Consider the following 17,240-nt stretch of genomic DNA (forward strand, 5'->3'; position numbering starts at 1 on the left):
TATTAAAGATGTAAAACTAAAAATGTAATTAATAGCTTATAATTAATATTTTAAGTCTGTCTTTAAATAAAATAAAAAGTGTAGATGGTATCTCGTTTGAAACTTGAGAAAGGATGAAAAGCACCAGAGCATCTAATTGCATTGTTCACAAATACCTAATATGTATATTGTAATATGAATTTAATTTCTATTTCAAAATGTTTATTCGAACCCTGACGGAACATAACAGAAATTTTACAATACAACAATAATAATATGTGATAATTATTAGTAAGTAGTGCACCCCCCTTTCATATGAAATCAAACTGTTTAATTTTACATTTTAAATACACGGAATTCAGTGAAAATTGTCGTTCATTGAGCATTATGATTTTCAATTCTTGTACAAGTCTGCAAGACTCATACAAACGTCAAACGTCATAACTCATAATTTTTTGTTTGTAAATGGTCGCTATTGTTTATAGGAGAAATAATAAATTAGTAGAAATTAGTATTTATTATTTCATTGGTCGTCATTGGTTAATCGGGAAGATCGGGTGAAAGCTTGCATTAAACCGAATTTCCGCACATCGCCTACCGTTGTGGCTACAAGTTGCACTTAAGCAGCTCATCGGCGTTGGCCGCGATTCGACATAATATAGTCGGTGTGCCTACCAGGGTGGCTGAGTTGCACTTACTACTGCAGCGAGTTACACCCAAAAGGAGTTGAACAATCAAAAATTTTACGGGCAATAATTAAGTGCGCGGCATTAGCTAGTTATTATTTTTAAAAATAGATACTCTTCAAATCACTATCGTTGGACTCTTCTTTGACTTGAACGTATAATACGTCAAATTATTAATTGTTTACAAGATACACATTTTATAATAATACCATATACTCTGCAATCTGCATATACTTCAGAATCGTGGCGATTTCATGTCGGTGTTTTTAAATCAATAAGATCGTTAAATCTTCAAATTAATACTAATATAATATTTTAATTTTAGCACGATAAACGGAAACGTTAAGATAATAGATTATTAAAGACCAAAAAATCGCATTTGATTTCTTACGACTAGATAATATTTATGTTAATGTTTGCTAATAGATGAATATGGTTAAAAACGTGTGTGTTTTATTTGCAGACGAAGACTGCGCTTGTCGGACGATCAGAGTGATGATAAATGGTCAGGAAGCTGAACTAACCATCATTGATATACCATACGTAGAAATGTCGGTAAGTTTAAAAAAATCCGAGATTTCAATATGCGAGTGGGGGGGGGGGGGGGGGGTGAAACGGACGTGCAGGTAAGTTTCTATTGACTATACCATATGCTACCAAACAATATATAACGAAATCGCATAATATTATTTGACAAGACGGTAAAAAATGTTATTTTATTCGTGTAGCCTTTTGAAATTGTTTTCGCTTAAAATCGAAAATCGTTCCAACGGAGTACGATGTACATTGTACACAGATGTTTTAGGACAATTTTTTGAAAAGCAAAAAAAAAAAAATAACCATACACTATGTGATGCTCTAATTAAGATATAATTATTCAAAACAAGAAACTCAATTGGATAAAATAACGATAATATTCGTCAAACGTTTAACAAGTTGATATTCAATACTAATAATAACCGGTGGTAATGTTTTTTACAGACATTTCAAGTTCAAATTTAGACAAAATTATAGATAGGTAGTTCAAAAATATTTTTCGTGGAGATTTGAAACTTTTAATTATTGTATTATTATATTTTATACCAACACAATGACATGATCAAAATATTTGAATAGATATTTTTATAATATTGTCTATTTATACCACCAACCTATTTTACACCGTCCGACGGTAAGTCGGTATAGACTCAAAACTTAATAACAACAATATATGTTATCTATATAATATACTATAGGTAGTAATAATTAAATATTAATAATCAATAAAAATACAATAAATGTAATGTTTACGGAATAATAATATTAGCCTATTAATTCAATCTACCGTATAATAATAGCAATATTAATATTTCATAAAATATATACTTAGCAATATTATACAGGCTGACCAACCGTCTTCGCTCAGATTCGTTTTTCGTCCCTAAGCAATGGTTTATTATTCCCCTTTTTCAAAATTAATAATATCATATGCAGGTGTGTAGTCAGTAGTCACGTCATAAACAAAAATAAATAATGCACCACAAACCAGCATCGATGTGAAAAAATTGAGAAAAGTACAGAATTGTTTAAAAACATGGTATCTGTTTTAAAATTCCACAGTATAAGGTAGTTTTAAAATACGTAGGTAGCACTAGTATCACAAGTCTGTACAAAATACGTAATTCCAGGACAGGATAATTTCGGCTCTGGGGAATTAAGTTTAATAATATCGATGGGCTGAAAAAAAAGAAGTGAACGAAAAAAAATTGTATTGGTTCGTTTCACTAGACGAGTTTTGAAAGAAAAAACTGAATACAATTGGGTAATCATTTTAACATGTATTTGCAGGGTATTAAATTAATTAACTAAATTCGTTATTTTCATCTAGCACTCAAAATGAGTAACTGTATTAAACTTGAAATATATTTACTTGATACACGTATATATTATATAAAACAATTGTAACATTTTATTTTTAAATATTTAAATATTTAATATTATCCAATGCATTCGATTATTAATAATTTAAAAGCGTACAACAATGTTGTAATTTAATTAATAGTATGTTATCAATAAAATCGCATTAGTCAGTTTGATGAAAAATCGCAATACAGTTTTTAGTTCAATTTTTTTCGTCATAATATTACCTTGGATTCCATAATAATATATTATACTACCCCAATATATTATACACTATGCAAGTAACTAGTTTGTTTATAATATAAAATCTTTTTATGCTAACTGCTTTGAGTAGTAAATGTGAGCACACGTCTTTCTCTTACATACACAGGTAACAGGTTCTAAATACTGATGTCGTCACTCATCACCTTTTGCATAGGTATTTACTATTGACGCGTTGTTATTATGTTTATGGTTTAAATTAAGAAAGGTATACCGATATTACTCTAATATAATTTATTAAACTCCAACATCGTTACTCAAAGCTAACCCAAACTTATGGCTTTTCCAAGTCTTTATTATTTGTGCACGTAAACAGTCAAAATCAATTTTCAATGGTAGCTAATGGCTATTGAAAATGCAAAGCCATAATCCGTTTTGTTCGTTCGACGAAACCGAGCCGTAGTTATTGAATTGAACATTATAGCATCGAAAGTATAATGTTTCGCGTTCAAGTCCATCACCAACGATTTTCGGTGGTAAATAATTACGTTCTCTCCGATTTGTAGGTGCCATATAAATTATAACTCGTACAATACTTTTGAGTTCTGCGTAATGTGTATTCAGAAAACGGCAATGGAAAATGGCTGTGGAGAACTACGGTGGAAAAAGACGTATAAGCGTCGTCGCGTCAATTCATACACATTAATAAGTAACGCAAAGGGCGGTCATTCGTTTGGCGTTTTAATAAAATATGGCTTCTCTTTGAAAACGTCACGTGTTTGCAATTGCCGTCGCAACTACCTCCATAGTTTACGGCTCACACCGATTCAATTCTCAATATCGAAAGCATTTCTATTGCGTGCGAGCGTGACACGTCGTTCGCCAACACCATAACCGCACAACCGTCACGTGCCGCCGATTGAGTAAGACTTACGCATATTATAGATCGTCGAATTCGCATTTCCAAATCATCAAACCTCCCCATCGCGAACACACAGTATACAGATACAAAGAGTTCATTCAGACCGATATAATTTGTTACCTGTCGGCCCGATGACAAGACCTATAATATACTGCAAATATAAATCGGTCATATAGATCAATTACATCCGTCAACGACCGGTACAAGGTTGGGTTTCAAATACATTATAAATGTACGTCTAATTTATTCACAAGATCCCCACAAAAGAACTCTTGAACAGGATTTGACGGCCACGGAAACGGAAGGTTAGGGCTTTCGGGCCGTTTTTCATTTCGTCCGAAATAATGGCAACATTTCAAATCGAATATCCAGAAACTTGTTGTTTCGTCCAACATATTTAAAATACCGAACTACGATACTTTACTACCGTTTATCGTATCGTCAAATAGGTAAAAATTATCATATACAAATAATGTAGGATTTTCTGTTCATTTATTAACACAATAATACATTCAAAGTATCCGTGTCATACAAATTAGGTTAGTAATAAAATTATTGGTTAAATTATAATTAGCTGATACATAGCTAGCTGTGTGTTGCTAGCTCTCGGATGGGTGACCACCCGGGATTTTCAGCAATAAATCCTTGCCACGCATACAAAACGTGTTCCAACCACAACTGTTCCTCCACCCTACAAACAAAAACAGCTAATGACCATAGTTTCCGGGCTTAAATCAATAAAAAACTTGACTATAAAAAAAAAAGATTATATATAGGTATTTAATATTTATTATCATATGTATTTTTGTTATTGGGTGCCTTTGATTCAATAGATACCGAAGACGGTAACATTCGTTCTATAAATTTCGTTCTAGCAGTAGCATACAATAATTAATCAAAATTTTTTGAAAAATTTTATTTTGTATATAAAATATAATAATGAATGTAAAAGTTTCGAATCCCCACGAAAAATATTTTTGATTTACAACAAAATAACTAGTCTTTATTCATTATTTAAACATCAAATTTTCTCTAAAATTGAACTTGAAAAGTCTAAAAAAAAACTCGTGCTTATATATCTTTAATAATTTTAAATAGCTTTATCAACAAATTATGATGAACCTTAAATTACATTTACGAGCTTTTTGACCAAGCAAAAAAAAAATCTCTACATTTCTATAAAAAGATTCAAAATACTTTGAAAATTGTACCATGTATATAAAACGATAATATAAATATTTGATTAAATTGTCATGTATCTACGAATTCGTTTTTGAATATTACAAAAAATAAGAAAATCGTTTTGCATAAAAATTCAAGTTTTTTCCTGATATTTTCTTTTTATTTTCCCTGATTATTTTGAAATACAGAAGTGTCGCCAGTGGCGGCTTCTACACCATATATTTTGGCAGTAAGCCAGTAACCTTCATTTAATAATCATTTAAGCTTATTATTTAACATTTTATAGATTGTTTAACTAAAATAAAAAACAAAAAACAAAAAAACAAAAATTTTGAATAAGCATTACATTTATAATTTTTTTCCCAAAACTAAAAGTTTCAACTAAATTAACTTTCACAAAATATATTTAAGTTGAAAATTGAAGCATTTTTCTACTATAAACCGTGTAGGTATAGGTAGGTACTAGGTACACAAAAAGAAACACATTATTTTAAGTATTGTAAAATCAGTACATTCATTGCTTTACTCGGAATCTAAAATGCATTCTAAATAAAAAATAACAAATGCGTTTATACTTTATAAAAGTGGATAATTTTTAACTCTCTTAGTATATTAATACACTTACAGATTGTTGGATATTTATTGATACATAATATTAAGTTATAGTAAGTACCTATTTTCTCAAATTATGTTTTAAGAGAATTTGACAATTTGTACACTTTCCTTCATAAATCATAATGATATTATATGCGGTTACGGTTATTCCGTTTTCATTATTAATCCTAATGTTATATTATAATATAATTATGGTATATAATATGTACATTAAGGGCAAATCATAAATTTTATAAAATCGTATATTATAATTATTCAAATACGATAACTTTCGTAGTTACGTGATTTAAATATTTAATGGTAATAATAAAAATGAAAATAACGATTTTGTACGCGTGATAAAGTTTTAACCGTATGCAAACAATTATTATTGTCTGTCAAACAGTAATTTCAACACCCGATTACCCGATTAAATCGCATAATAATAAGTTTGTATTTGTTTTTAATTTTAGAGCTACCTGCGGGTTAATAATGTAACCTATATTCTGTAATGCGTGCGACTTTTACCTTTATAATAGAGTATTCCCGTAGTATATTTTAATAATAACGATAATCTAGTAAAATGGGGGTTGCATTTGTTTTCGGCATGAATACCTATTATAAATACTCGAGATATAATGGCACACCATAGGCACCAAATAGCTGAATTATATTTTTGAGTCGATAATTCGCATACCACTTCAAAACTATTTTTCCAATCAACCAGCAAATATGAATACTTACTGAATTTTCGTTTTTTTTTTGTTTTTGCTAAATTGTATAATCGATAAAGTAATTACATACCGACTGCGTACCATGACGTAATATGATCATAATATTATTATGAGGACATCGCACCTGCATGTGTTGTCTCCGTCTTCAACTTTAAACACGGACGACATAGCAAATTTTCGTTCGCCAGTTTCAATAGTGTGCTGTTAGTTTTGATAATAGAGTGAATTGACGACCTATTATCAAACTTTTAGGTTAGGTAACAACATTATCTGTGTTCTCTCGTAGGTTTTTTATCATATTTTAATTTTTAAGTGAATTATTAGCATTTTCAAATATCAATGTTTTACATACTCATAATAACTCACTTAAAAATTTAAATATCATAATAGACGCACGTGAGAACACAGATTATGTCGTTTCTTAAAAGTTTGATAATAGGTCGATTCACTTTAATGTCAAACCTGACAGTATCTTATTAAAACGAGCGAACGAAAATTCAAAATTTGCTGTTTCGTACGTGTGTAATACGGAGACAACACGTCTCTAGGGTCGTTTAAACCTTAAAATATATGAATATATATTATATATTTATGTCTAGTAAATAGTAACAAAATATATATTGACTGGAAAGTCATCATTGTTTATAATACAACTCTCATCAGTCATCACGGCCATAAGATAAACAGTATAATTTATTGCAATCATACATATTCATCAATCAATTTATTCATTTATATAGCTTAAGCAATATTTAATATGGCTGCACAGTGCAGATAGCAGGTTGATAATTAAGACCCGGTTAAGGTTGTATATGTGAACCCAGGCTAAGTTATAAACTATATAGAACAATCTTTAAATTAAAAATGACGCATCTTTGATGAAGTCATAATCTAGTACCTAGAGAACTCGTCCTGCGTCATAGTTTAACAAATACAAAAATGTTAAACGTCTCTTGCTCTCCACAGACATTGAAGACGCTGCAGTGCATACTGCATACTGAATTACTACATCTTATTATTTTTTATTTACAGATATATAATATACATTTAGCTATACATATAATTATGGCTTCAATTAATTAAAATCAAAAATATATTTATGAATATTACTGTTTACATAATTTTATTGTACGATGTCAAAATGTAATGACTATAGATTCTATCCGATTGGGTTATACACTTAAATCGAAATAAAACATAATTTAATACAACTACCTACGTTAGACAAAAACATCATCATTGTTCCATTAATAATCAATAGTTAGAAGCTCAAAATGTATAAATAATGAGCCAATATAGTGACAGACGTTAGATTGTCAGTGTTATATACCCTGCAGGGATATATTAGACTTCAGAAAAAGCTTTATAGATTACGACCAAAGCGTTTTTAAAATCAATTTTTCTGGTTGTAAGAAAATCCATATGTAGTTATTACTTTTAAAATAAAAATTAAATACTTTGAGAATTTCTTATTACTCGCTATTTTTGTTAGAATAATTAAGAAAATATAAATAACGGTAAAGGTTATAAGACGTTATGGCTATATTAATACAGAATTTTATATACGTATTCCGTATAGTTATAATATATGACTTCAGAATTGAGTAATATGACACAAATGTATGCGTACAATGGGGTAACATTGATTTCGCGGGGTATCTTTGATACCCATATATTTTTATTCACCAGAGTACCATGATGATTAAGTTTTTTTTTTCATATAATGGGGTTACTTTGATATCACATTAAGGAATATAGGTATCAAAGTTGCCCACTACGTTGTGTAACTTTGATAGCATATTAAAAAGATTGATATCTCAAAAGATAACATCAGAAATTTAAAAATTAAAACGTTAAAATATTGATCATAACTAGCTGTAACTAATACTTAATTTTAAGAGTTTTATCGTAAATACTACAGAAGTTATCCATAAAAGTAAAATTGCCATAAAACAGTAAAAAATTATCAAAGTTACCCCATTTTACTGTAATTCACAATAATAAAATAGAATAAATTCAAATATAAGGTAATATATTATTACTGCACACTTGACTTTTCATTTGATACATTTCTATTATTATTGCACATAGATATATTAATATCATCAATATCATTGTACAAAATAATATTTTTGATAAGCGTAAAAAAAGCACGTAAAAAAATATAAAATATTATTGTTACAACTAAAATAAAAACAACAGCAGTTTAGTTTAAAAAAATAAAAAGACATATTTTATACTCTACGATAGAGAATGCAAAAATAATCAAATCATTTTAATATTCTTTTTTTTTTGTATTTTCTAAAGACCTTTATTTATTATTTGAGCCGAGTTATTTTAAATCATTGTTAACATTTTACTATAAATATTAATAAATACTAAATTTATAAATATAAGTAGTTGTGTTGTTATTTACATTATTTGTCAATTTTTCATTAAATTTGATACGAGATTTCGTGTAAATAGGCCACACACTAAATAAGAAGTAGAACACATATTATGAAAATCAATTGTTCAGTTAAAGGTGTTCAGAAATGTATTGTGATATCTCTCAATTGACTGCAAAAGTAAATCGTGGGTTGACAAATAGAAGAAATTATATTATTTTCATTCGAAAAGAAGAATATTTACTTGTATGAAAAATTAAATCACCGTCAATTAAATCATTAAATCATCTAGAATCTCTAGATTATTATTTATTTAATACGATAAATCATTGATAATAGTAATCATATTATTATTGACTTTTTATGTACCCATAAATACATTAACTCAATCAAGTCATCAAAGGTGAGGCACGATATTCATCAACACCATAATATCTAACCTAACCATATACGTTGATGTGTTTGTATCTATCTTGTACCGAATTTAAAATGTCAATTTAATCGAATTGACCTAAATAATAATTATATATCTAATTTCACAAGCCTTTAACATATTTTTAGTGTTCCTTATAATATGCGTCATTATAATTCCCATATTGGAGATTGTTTTCAGTTTTTCACTTGAAATATTACTCCCGTAGGATTGTTATTTATATGAGAAATTTTTTCAGAGTTATTTTTAATCAATGCTTTATTTTAGATATTTCGACCGGTCATCCTGAAACCTGTGTACGATAAAATCACGCGTGTGATATTTGTTGTTATATATCCTGTACCAACTAAACTCAATAAATAACAACTACGAATGTACAACTATTTAAGCTGTTTAAATTGCATAATTATAAAAGATGGCAATTGGCATTTAAAATTGTTTCGTTTGATGGAAGAGCGGATAAACAAAGCATTATATTGCCATTAGGGCATTAGCTATTATTGATATTCTATACCTAGATATACATATACCTATAATTGAAAACGCACAAAGCCAGGTTCAGGTGGACGCCGAATAATTATTATATACAGTGTGATTCTTTAAACATGGTCACTCTAATTCTGTATTTGATACTGAATTTATTCAAATTCCGATTTTTAGAATTTTTAAATTTATTACAGACCATATTTTTAAATTCTTAATAATGTTTGTACTAGGTAGACTGTAACACTGTGATGATTTAAACTTCAGTTTTTCAAATGAATACCACTTTTTTTACAATAAGTTTATTAGTGGATCATTTGTTAAAAATGTTGATTTATCTAACTCAAAATTTGAATGAGAAACAGTTATTCAAATATTTATACTGACGACAATAATACTTAAAAATGGTTTTACAAAAATATAGAATAAAAGTAATATTGCCTATTGGCATTTATTATACTTCGACCACTTTTACAAATTATACATTTTGATAGATTTATATTAACTACCAAATTTTTAAATTTCCATAGCCCCCATTATCCATACCTTCCAAAGCCATTATCATTGACCTATTATACTTAGTTACAAAGTTAAATAATTGAGAAATTACTCGATGGAACTTTAAATTGACACATAAACATTTTTAGAAAAATTATCAGCTAAATAATTTACAGTATAAAAATGAATTCTAATTTGAAAATCATAAGTCTGTATCTCCACAGGACACTTCTTAAGTAGTTTTAAAAATTTCAAGAATTTCAAAATATAATCTATAAGACTTAAGTATACTTGATAATTCAAAAAATCGTGATTTCAATAAATTAATTATTGAAATAAAAAGAGGTGAGCATGCTTAGTAAATCACTCTGTATATTATTTTTTTTGTGATAAAAATGGATTATTTAATGAAAATTGAATATAGGTACAGGTACTAACTACCATTAGTTTTTGGTTTCTTTTAATTGCATCAGCTGACAATTTGAGAAAGTGACGGACTTCCCTAAGTAAACGAAAACATGATAAAAGTAAAAGTAATTTTGACTGTGTAAAAAATTGTCAACGTCACTAATGTCCGGCGAAACTCAGGAACATTCTTTTAGTCAGTTTTTAATGAACGATAAAAGAATTTGATCGTCATCATAATGCCTTGATCTAAAGTGACGTCGAGATAATTACATTTTTTAATTTAGTTTTAATTACGTTTTTAAATACATTAGTGATTGATTATTTCTTAAAAAAAAACATCAATCAAGTTAATTAAAAAAAACTCTTTAAAAAGTAAGAAAGTATTATATTTTTAATCATCACCCTTAAAAGACTATAGGTAGGTACTTAGCATGTTCTACTTATATTCTTAGACTCGTAAAAATCATAGATTAATCCAAGGCTTGTTATCTTAGGTATGCCTACAAGTACAAGCAATGAAAACGTTATAACTATATATTGCGATGTCAACAACAAATTATCAATAATATTAATTCCTTCATAATTTAAAACGCAATATGTATAGTGATAAGACTTGATGGTATAAATTTGTCGAATTTTAAATTGTAGATCATTCGTCAGAATAATATTGTTGTGCAATAAAACTAATAAAAACTAATTAAATAAAATGTCTACTATAATATTGTATTATTAATTTATTTGGTATAGGTATTTTTTATAAGCTCCGATGTTTTGATTCTGCATCTTCGCCAATATCAAATAACTCATATAAGGATAAGAAATTATTTACGGCCCTACAAACAAAAAATTATAACAACAATAATATTATTAAAATTGTTGCTATAATATCGTAATATATGTAAAAATGCTGAAATACAATGATCGAAGTTACAAAACTATAATATTTACAGCACATCTGCAACACTACAGGTGCGTCTTAAATTCCGAAGTCACTGCGGAAATCTGAGATAGTATTATAATTATTTATATAATATAAACGAATTCAAAGTATTTACAGGGGATTTGTATATGGGAATTCGTTGGCACGTTTACTAAGAAAAAACGATTGTTTATAATACGTGCAATATAAACTAGAAATAGGACACCTAGCCGTTTCGCAATCTATATATGTGTGACGAAATTGTGCGACGGACACTCCGTATACGATTAATTTACACGACGTGGACGTGCCGTTTAAAACGGAATTTATATTTATTGTCACTGTTTCAACTTTATGACCGGTTCAACGAACTTCGATCGGGGACGCTTTTAATCCGGTTTTAAGACCGATATTTATTTTCCTATGTTTTTGGTTTGGATACGAACAACTTGTAAGTCACTTACAATCACTAATCGCTGCTCTTTAAGCGCGCTATAATCAAAAATTATAATGAAGTCGAATAAATTATTTATTTATTTTTTAATATTTCATTACTGAAGTCAAAAACTAATTTACTCATCATCTATATTATATACTTTTGATTGAAATTCAAAGGTATGTAATGTCTATGCATGGTCCCAATTTACAATCGCACGAAATACCAGAAAAATGTCTTCGTCCTGACGTCAATGAATATCATTTAGCTTTTTTTTATTTGCACTTTTTTCTATTCGGTCCAAGTATGGAATCGCTAATCGATTCCGTTAACCTTATTATTCTCATCTCACCCTATCCCATTTCATCCCTAATGAGCCAAATATATTATTTATACCCAAAGCCAAACTTAAATTGCCGTTATAATTTTCGAATACACTTGCAATTATTAGTAATAATTATTACAGCTTGAAATCTATCGATTTTGTTCGTAGACCCTCTCTTACCCATATCATGTTATACATGAGACGGCATATTAAACGCGATACGCAAACTAATTTTTAATGTAGGTATTACATGGTCGTTAATGAGAGATTTTGCGGTGTTTTTACGAACCGGAACGCAGTAATGGATTCAAAATTCTAATGTGGTCGAATGGTTTTATATTGTTTTAAATTCTATCGTCGTACGTTTACTGAATAAAGGAAAAACTCAAGTAACTGGCCGAGTTTTTTTTTTTTAAATTTTTACGTAGATTCGTTTTGGGCTGTTGTATTTGTGCGTGGCTTAATTTTAGTTTTTTATTTTTATTTGCCAAGTATCAACTAAAGAATTAATTTTGTTTGTTAAAAGTTATCAACAATTACTTATCTAAGTGTCATCAGTTTATTACGGGTCCAAGATGAATTGAATGAAACAATACTCCACCTAAAAATTTAAAAAAAAATGTTAACTGACTTTTTAGAATTATCATGACAATTAAAAAGCTTAATGACTATGTTTTTATCAATTAAAATATAAATTTAAGATATACTGAAATTAATTCAAACAGATGTGATCATTACAGATTTTTCCACCCTGTTTCAGCCGGGTGGGAATTCCTTTCGCATTGCTTCCACCCGGCCCCACGTCGTTTTTTTTATGACAGTAAAATGTACATCACAATGGTTTTCACCCAGCGCGCTGTACAACCAAAAAACGCCTTGTCTGAGAGCCGCACCGGTGCTACAATTAAAATATGTACCTACATACGTCATACGGCCTATGCCCTAATTATGTCTCCGTATCCACATTACCGCGTCTTTGTCACCCAGGACGTTGACTTTCCAGCTCTTCCTCCTTTTTCTGGCCCAAGATGTCTTCTACCATCTTTAATCCTAGTCAATATCTTTCTACTGGTCGGCAGCCATCTTCTCTGCCGATATCGACAGGTAGCTCGGGCTTGCATAAAAAGATGGCAACATCCTGTGGCCTCGGCTTTCTTCCTCCTGGGAATTTATCCAATGAGTAAAAATATGGCTGTAATCCCATCTTTCACATTCAAAGTGTATTTAATGAATGCTCATCCGAATCCCATTGATTCGGTCAGTAAAAGAATCGTGAGCTCTGGTACCCTCTTCATCCTCGCTTTTTTTTACACCTAGGACGTTTAGTATACTTAATGATGTATAGCTGTCCCGTCGCCATTCAATCTTAAAGCGCTGATGAATGATGGCATTCGAAAAACAATTCAAATACCTATCTCAGTCAAACAATTTCTGATATTTCTTTATCAACTATTGACAGTTGTCGGAAGTTTATCTTTAGACTTATAAAGGAAGCAGGTCATGAAACTTTTCTAGCACTCCTTCTAAATGGAAAAATATGAACAAGAAAATATAATAACATTTTTGAAAAAATCATTCTCAAATTCAATCACACTGAATTGCTAAGAATCTATAAACATAAAAAATAAATATAAATATATATGATTTGAAATTGTTGTTCATATTATTTGGTTTTGAACTTCAACCATTTTCTAAATCATACTCTGATTTTGATTACTATGAATACTTTTTTGAGTTTGAAATATATTTGAAATACTTATTTTGTGTTTTTATAACAAAAATACTAAAAAAATCCAAGTTAACTTTTATGTTAAGGAACCTGGTTTTTTTACATTTTTTACGCAGTTTTATAAAATTTAAAAATTATATGTGTATTATATCAACAAAAATGACTTCACAGGAAAAGCTCACACGCCTCGTTGATATGTCGGATTTTTATTATTGTTTTTAACCTGCAAGATGATATAATTCAAAATATTTTTAATATAATATAATTAAATACAGAATATAATATAGTGTAAAATGTAAATACAAAAGTATACATTAAATGTTTTTTAATTTAAATACTTAATAAAAAAATAAATTTAAATATATTTCAAAAATCTTTTTAACTAGTGAATAGGTTTAATAGGTACCAATATAATATTATGTATACATTTCAGTATTCACTCTAGCTGCTGTAGTATATCATAATGTCCATATGGGTACATTAATGTGATCGTATTTGCATTCATGGTAAAAAAAAAGAAAACAATATGTATTATACACATAAAATATATATTATACCGAATTTTCAACGTCTTATACGCAAAATAATAATCCCTCGACACCTCTATTTTATATTTTCTGCGCACTTGACACAAAAAAATCCAAATCCACATTCTATACGCCAAGAAAAAGTGTTGTAGCTGAGATTTCACCCGAAAATATTACCGTGGTATACCTGTAATGCACATCCTTGATACATCTCGGCTCTTATTTTCTTGTACTTATTTCCAAATGGTAGGTATCTTCATTATATTCATCATTAACGCTCATAACTTGTATCTAATGTTTAATATTAATTACCTAAGTGTGTTTGATTAATTTCTTAAGGTGTTAGCCGTTAGGTGTGAACATTTTTTGGTTGATGCTCTAACTAAACTTCATTTAACTATTATATATTTATATGACTCAATGGGACCACTATATGTTACATATCAGAGATTTGATATTGCTCAGAGAGATATTATGCTCACATTAACTTAAATTTGACACTTATTTTTTGCACATTTCGTACTTTTCTTAAAACTGTGTTGCGAAATTGATAATCATAATATTATTTTTAGATTCTGAGCGGAGCGATGAATGTATTGGTTTAAGGTTTTACAATGATGTGTGTTTTTTTTTATAATTTGTGAGAATAATTGTATATATAATAATTCAATAATAGAATAATTGAGAATTCTAATTGTTAAGAAAATTATATATTTTTAGCTTATTCAGTCATTGGTACCACAAACTTGTTGAAACTATTGTAGGTATGCCATCTATGAACATTTAATTTTTTCATCAAAAAAGTAAAAACTGCAGTATTGCACTTGGTTCCATCACTACATCTCATAATCTATAAAAACAACGTTCTTAGTTCTGAAGTTCATAATGGAGTGTAATTAAAATCAAGAAAAGTTTATTTTGCGATATTTTATATTACAATTATAATGGCAAAGCTAAAAAAACCAATAACTGTATTTTATTATCTGATAAACACAAAAAAAAATTAGAATAAAAATTATAACGCATACCTAAATACTGCAGCCAATGTCAACCCAATTAAAAAGAGCACCTATATATAGCAATTTTAAACAGTTTTATAGTTGTATACTGATTATTCGTAAAAATAATGGCCGTAACACTTTTGGGCACAATAAGATATTTTTACATACATTTAGGTACACATTTATTCAGACACTAAAAATGAATACAACATTTGGGTACATCACAATTTTTTAAATAATACCACGTATATATAGGTACCAATACGTTAAAGTACACATATATTTTTATTTTACTTTTAGAGTCTATTAGTGTTACCCAGGAGACACCACTAGGTGTATTGGCTCTTAAGGGGACGTTACAGTGACATTTATTGTCTCCGTCTTACATAACAAATTTTCCTTTCAGCAGATCACGTTTATCTTCGTTAGTTTAAAATCAGAGTGAAATTATCTCTTATAAAATGTAAAGGCAAGATTATTGTCTAGGCAATGACATAGGCTTTTTAATTTTAAAGCGAGTTATGAATTTGTCTAATATGTACAAACAATTTACCTTCAAGTCTATTTCACTCTAATTTTTAAGCTAACTGAGATATCAGATAACATGATCTTCTGAGGGTAAAATTTTTTATGTTATGAACTTGTACGACGGAGAGATGTCAGTATGTCACTGCAACGTCCACTTAATTGTCTCCCAAAATTTGTTTTTTGCAACTAATTTAAAAATATTTTTTATATTACATAATATTACCTATATTAAATCATTACGTTGTTAAGATTGGTGAGTCATTCAAATAACTAAAAAAAAAAGTTAAAAAGTTAAAATTAAAATTATTATAGTATAAAAATGAGTGGAAAATTAATTAAAAATATACGATTATTTCAACCATGGTATAAACTAGGTCTTATTTTGTATAATTGTGGTCAGAATCAATATGAATGTAGGGAGTTTTGTCATTTCCTTTTAAATCAGCGATTATTTGATTTCAAATTGTTATTGTTAATGTAAAAATTATATTTTGTTTTTAATTTGATGCTGCAGTATGCATATTCAAAATACATAATTAAAAATATATCAAAGAACAATGTGTCAATATGTTATTGATTTGTACTGTTCAGTTTAGAAAAACGAATAAAACTGAGATACTGAGTGATAGGAAATTTGTATAGTCATATTAGTAATATTATATTATTAATACAGGTGTAATAAAGATTATAGCCTCATATTGTATATTATGTTTACTAAACGTTCACTGATTTAACAGGGATGATTATAAAATATTATTTATGTGTCCGAACGTGTTTGCCTTTGTGAGCCCAAAAATTAGCTAATGGGGGGGGGGGGGGGGGATGGCTCATTACCCCCGCCCATAACTAAGCCACTGGGCACCTAACTAATAAAAATTGTCATAAAACTCATGATTTCTCAAAAATTAAATGTTTGGAAAGAAAACAAAATCACAAAGGTTAGGTTAGGTCAAGGTTAGGTAAGGACATTCTATTTTTTAATGAAATCCATTCATAATATTTGTAGGAGGTATGTAGTATAATTAATAATTATTACGTTTTCCTGCAGGCGTACAAAACATAACTAGGTAATCTAATATTATTAAGATAAGATAAGATGTTCCTAGCCTTGGCTATCTACATCTAATGATATTTACAATGGTACATTTTTAACAATTTGAACACGATTATTAATTTATAAAAATTTAAATAGTAAGATGAATTTGCTAACTAGTATGTACAATAGTGATCGTTAATATTAGTGATAGTGCACCGAGACGTAACTGACTATAATTTAAGTAAGTAAACTGATATAATAATAATTAACAATATAAAGAAAAAATCAACAGATATAATATATATATAACAAGTTATAAAGCTTAATATTAGT

The 17,240-nt window shown here is 28.7% G+C and overlaps 1 protein-coding gene across 2 annotated transcripts in view; it reads left to right on the top strand.

Annotated features, from left to right (window-relative positions):
* Window positions 1–17,240, top strand: part of LOC132942352 (GTP-binding protein REM 1-like) — a 93,403-nt gene that overhangs the window by 72,166 nt on the left and 3,997 nt on the right. For both annotated transcript variants that reach the window (XM_061010661.1, XM_061010662.1), the window contains one exon: window positions 1,129–1,220. In XM_061010661.1, coding sequence (XP_060866644.1) covers window positions 1,129–1,220 — 92 coding nt within the window. The remainder of the gene's footprint in view (window positions 1–1,128; window positions 1,221–17,240) is intronic.

This window comes from Metopolophium dirhodum, chromosome 4 (genome assembly GCF_019925205.1).
Source record: "Metopolophium dirhodum isolate CAU chromosome 4, ASM1992520v1, whole genome shotgun sequence".
NCBI lineage: Eukaryota > Metazoa > Arthropoda > Insecta > Hemiptera > Aphididae > Metopolophium > Metopolophium dirhodum.